Source organism: Lepeophtheirus salmonis, chromosome 10 (assembly GCF_016086655.4).
Source record: "Lepeophtheirus salmonis chromosome 10, UVic_Lsal_1.4, whole genome shotgun sequence".
NCBI classification, from domain to species: domain Eukaryota; kingdom Metazoa; phylum Arthropoda; class Copepoda; order Siphonostomatoida; family Caligidae; genus Lepeophtheirus; species Lepeophtheirus salmonis.
This window is the reverse complement of record NC_052140.2, coordinates 17,900,020-17,905,260: the sequence shown is the minus strand read 5'-3', so window position 1 is coordinate 17,905,260 and position 5,241 is coordinate 17,900,020. Positions and strand designations below refer to the sequence as shown.

At 30.0% G+C, this 5,241-nt stretch overlaps 1 protein-coding gene across 1 annotated transcript; it reads right to left on the bottom strand.

The window, feature by feature from the left end:
- Positions 1–2,529: 2,529 nt before the first annotated feature.
- On the bottom strand, positions 2,530–4,865 carry LOC121125313 (zinc metalloproteinase nas-15). Its single transcript, XM_071891389.1, has 7 exons — positions 4,803–4,865; positions 4,408–4,742; positions 3,897–4,180; positions 3,666–3,841; positions 3,316–3,438; positions 2,823–2,975; positions 2,530–2,764 (listed from the first exon to the last, which is right to left on the bottom strand). Exons 2-7 carry the CDS (start codon positions 4,453–4,455, stop codon positions 2,640–2,642), a joined length of 909 nt encoding a protein of 302 aa, XP_071747490.1. The 5' UTR covers positions 4,456–4,742; positions 4,803–4,865; the 3' UTR covers positions 2,530–2,639.
- Between the last annotated feature and the right edge of the window lie 376 nt (positions 4,866–5,241).

The window sequence follows — 5,241 nt, the reverse complement described above, 5'->3', positions numbered from 1 at the left end:
GGGAAACAATTTATATTGAATCTGATAATATATCTAAGAAAAATGGACAAAGCAATGCAAATGAATCAAACATGGACTGGTTGGTGCATCTTATTTTAGGATATCGAACTTGCTCACAATGTTCATTGAAAAGAAAACAGAAAAAAAATTATCAATGAAAATGAACTTATCCATTAAAAAAAAATCTCCGTCAACGTCAGGGGTCAAAGGTACCGGAGAGAAAGACATGCATTAAAGAAACAAATTTTATCATTGGTCCTCTACATGTAGAAAAAGTTCTACCGACGAATTTCTTTCAATTTTTACGGGTAATGGTTTAAGAAGAGGTGTCTTGATTTTAATAAATGAAAAAAAAAATTAAAGTAACATCCTGCAGAAAAGAATATTCTATTATTAGCGAGTGGCACAAAATTCGTCAACGTTGGTGTTCTATTTTATGTGACGTGGATAATTCTATACCACTTATATTGATCGCCTATCTTAATGAAAACGAAGGAATTCCAAGATTAACCAACCTCAAATAGATAGAAATTCAATTTTTGCATGTTCGATTATGGAAGACTCAATTAATTTTTTTCGAGTGACAGAGTTTGTGGAAGCAAAAAAGGAAGCCAAAGTTATTGTAGGAAACAACACATCCCATAGAAATTAAACCTTAAGATATTATAAGCTACTTCCATTCTGAATTCTAGGCGATTGTTGGGTCTGGAAGACTTCTTTTTCAAAAAGTCGAAAAATGGCGCAGAATCATATACAAAAAGTGTTTATTAAGGAGAATATTACTCAAAAAATATAAAGATAGTAAAGCTTCAGGTATTATTGGCAAAGTATGCTCAAAAAACAATAAAGATAGTAAGATGCCTTTCAATGTCTGGAAGTAATAACACAAATTCTGAAGAAATGTTTCCAATTTTAGCCACTGGAGACCCATTTGGTAAAACAATGGAAAAAATTCTGTCTAGGTTTATATGAACAAATAGTTCAAATAAAAGGATTTGGGTTCATCAGTTTTTAAAGAAAGGAAAATATATAATGTCTTGAATATTTACTTGTATTTACTCGGTCGCAGAAAGACAAAATTTAGAGCTGTAATTGCAATCGACTTCTCTAAAGCGTTCGATTCTATTACACAGGAACAAATACCAAAAGCTGTTAAAAAGCTCCTACCAAGGAAGCTTTTTTAATCCTGAACGGGCATGATTATATACTAAAATATCATCTATATCAGTTAATGGAGGGAAAGTGAACAAATTACTTGATGCAGTCGAGGACCTGTTTAAAAATTTGGTGGATTTGGTATAAAGCTAGCAGGATCGAGTCACGTGATAGATCTATTCACTAAATCCCTAAATTTTAATGAAAGGTTGGAGAACTAAAAACACACTCTTACTCAATAAAACTGAAGGTTCTCTAAAAATAAACCCGTATTCACCTCAAATATTTTTTGGATTTATTTATAGAACGAAACTAAGAATGATAAATAACTCAAAGAACTTTGAGTCTGTTGCTTCTTGATAGTTGGTCGACCGCTCCTTTTTTTTTTTTTTTTACATTGTAAAACCAATCTTCCGTAGAAAAAATACTGACCAAAATAGTGGAATTCTGACCTAATTAAACTTCCAAGGAACTTAAATTGAATATGGGCATCAATAACATAATTTCTTTAAATACAAAAAGGGTTTAAGATAGAAGATCTTGACATGCAGTAATGAATCACTGGATGTCAATGGATCCTGACATCGTTTGTCTTCATTGATTAAATCGGAGATCTCTTCTTCTTGCTATAATAACTGTACCATTTGCTTCCATAATAGATTACATGTTTTTTTTTTTTTTGTGGAAATAGATCTAATATTGGAGTCTTGACTCTTATTTCCCATTATTGAGACGCATTTCGTCTAGCTCCATTTGCTCAATTGGTAAGGCCTAACCTTGCTAACTCAAAAATGCCCTAAATATATTTTTTGTCAGCTATGGATTCCTTCGTCTTAGTATAATAAATTATGAAATAGCCATGACGTCTCAAGTTATTTGATACGTAAGGGCTATTTCAAAATTTATTATTTTTGAGAAATAAAGGAATTTTTGCTGCAAGTCATGGAAAAACACCATGTGATGGTTTAGGAGATACAGTTCAACGTTAAGTGAGTAAAGCAAGTCTACATCATTGTTCAGAAGGAAATAACTCCCAACCAATTTTAACTCCTATGGAATTTTATAAATATTGTGAAGAAAATATAAATTTTGTATATTATTACGTTTAATTTTTGGAATCTATTTTTTATCCAGTTCACTAATAATTTTTTAACTAATATTTTTGATGTATTATTTTCATAATTTATTAAATTTATTTGAATATTAGTTTTACTTTATATACAAATTGAAACAGATAGAATAAGTTAATAATAAATATTTTTTTATATTTAAACCATAAATATATAATCATTTTAATTGAAAATTAATCATCCTTATTTTCAAAACGATTGGAAATGTAGATTTTGTTGTTTTCAATCTTAAACAAAATTAGCATTTGGTTTTAATAAATAATTTATTAAACAGAAGTAAATTGTTAATAATATATATTATACATTGAAAATTCTAGGCTCATTACTTGTGTCAGGCTTTTAAGTTGTTAATTTTTATGGTATTGTGGTTTTTTCTTGTGCAGGGCACAACTTACATGAGCTTGGACAATTGTCTGTCATAATCTTATCGGAACAATGAGATAAATATTTACCGCACGTTTCGTATTTGTCAAAGCAATCTGAAATATAAGACATTTGACATTTTTGATCATGTTGCAAAGTTTAACTAATAATTGCCTGAAGTGGTTGTAATAGCCGTGGTGGAAGTTGTTGTTGTGGTATTAATGTCTTCTGGACACTTTTTACATGTCTGTGGACAGTTTTCACTTGTATATTCAGAAAAACACCATTCCTTCAAAATGTCACAATATGGCAATTTATCTTTACAAACTGAAACGAGAAATTTACATTTAGATGTTTAATTTATTATGATAATCCATTCGAGATGGATTTGGTTATTATCCATTCTATACATTAGAACCCGTAATATATATTAAAAAAATACCCACGTATTACACAAAAAAGTTGGTGCCTGACGGATAAACTTAAAAAGAAAAAAAACCCATAGAACCTCTTTCATTAATTAACTATTTTCATGAATAAAATAATGGAAGAGTCTTTTTGAAGATGCTACCTGAATATATGCTTTTTTATTCTCTAAATATTTTCGAGTATTATTTCCTTCATGATTAGAAAACATATAAAATATAAAAAAGTCTAAACGTATTACTTGTTGTTGTGGTACTAATGTCTTCTGGACACTTATTACATGTTTGTGGACAGTTCCCACCAGTATATTCAGAGAAACAATATTTTTTCATTGAGTCACAATATGGCCATTTGTCTTTACAAACTGAAACAAGAAATTTACAATTAGATATTCAATTTATGTACATTAAGCAAATATGTGCATAAGTGAATGTAATATTCTTATGAAGAAATACCTTACTTATGATTTTTAAAATACCCGATTCTACCCATGAATCCTAAGTTCAATTATCTGTAATTATCCGGTTCCGAAAAAATATATAAAGCCCATCCCTATCATTCTTATATTTTTATACGTACTATTCTTTGAACCTTTTGTTGTAACCTGTGTCGGGGGAGTAGTAGAAAGAGTTGACAGTTGATCGCATTTATATTTTGCTTTAACTTTTAATGCATCTAATTCCGTCATTCCATTTCTTTGACCAATTTGAATTCCAGATGGTACAAATCTTAGTGCATCCATTGTATTATTATCGGACGTTTGAAAACTATTTTAAAATTATATAAACATAGAAGGAATTGATGCATTATTTAGCTACTCACTCAGCCAATCCATAATGCATCACAGATCCATAATCGTAAGCATACCCAAAAGTGTCTATAGTAAAACCTGAATAACAATCATCAAAAGTTGTTGCATTTGACCAGGGTTGGCATTTGGGTGGTGTGACAGTGGCATTATCATATATGTTTTTAAAAAAATTGTTTAAAGAATCTCTCTGAATCCTATCCCAATGTATTTTGACATAACTATCTCGGTCAGGTCGTGTTTGCTCATGAGCATATCCTAGAATATGGAGCATTTCGTGTTGTACAATTCCTGAGACCTAAAGGAAAATAAAACTTTTTATTGTATGGTGGTAACGACGATATAAGATTTATAAATTAGAATGAATCAGAGTGGATAGGATCTTTACTCCAGGGCTCCAGAGTAATATTAAAATAAATAAGATCCTTCTATTTATAACTATGTTGTCAGTTTTAAGAATAATTATTAGGTTCTTAAAAAATCATTAGATTCTCCAACATAACATTTTCTAATTTTTCTACTTACCATGCAAGAAGAGAATCCATTGCTTCTTTGCAAATTTAATACATGCATTCATCTATATTGATTGTAACCAAGGACAGCAAAACATCCTCTCTCATTGTTCTTAATGTATACATAATTTTTCTCTCCATTCCTAGGAACCCATCGCACACATGTTTTATTTTCTATTTCATCCATAGCAGATTGGATTAAACTCAAATCCGCCTTACTGAATCCTTGAGCTAATGTATAGGGAACTGTATTGTTGGGCCACACCTTTCCTCCTAAAAGATTTCTTGATCCAATTCCCTTGTAGCTATACTTATCATGGATGATTCGACATCGAGCATGGCTCAGTTCTATTTAAAAAAGATATTGATTACTTGATGAAGATTTTGACTAACACAAAATGAATCTACCAGAATATGTCCCTTCAAATGTTGTGAAAAGAAATAAAACAATGTACTTGTACCACATCTTACAAATTATTGGTAAATTGAAGAGCAAGACACACGTATTTATACATAAAATGTGGATCATTCGTTTTTATCATATGTTTCACTTAATTGATATTCATATTTACCAGGATAATCGCAAGTAGATCTGAAGTGCTTATAACTATGTGTCGTTGGCTTTGTTTACAGATATAATTGCGATGCATTTTATGACTAACTATCTTGTGACATAATTTTCTATATTTTGTTGACATTGTATATTTTGAAATATTCAAAAACATTTCGTTACCTTCATGAAAAACAATACAAATTCAAATTTGTATCTTGGTAAAACAAAATTGCAAGATTTTCTTAAAAAATTGAGTCTAAGAAGAATTTTATTTCTCAAATCCTGGTAAAATAT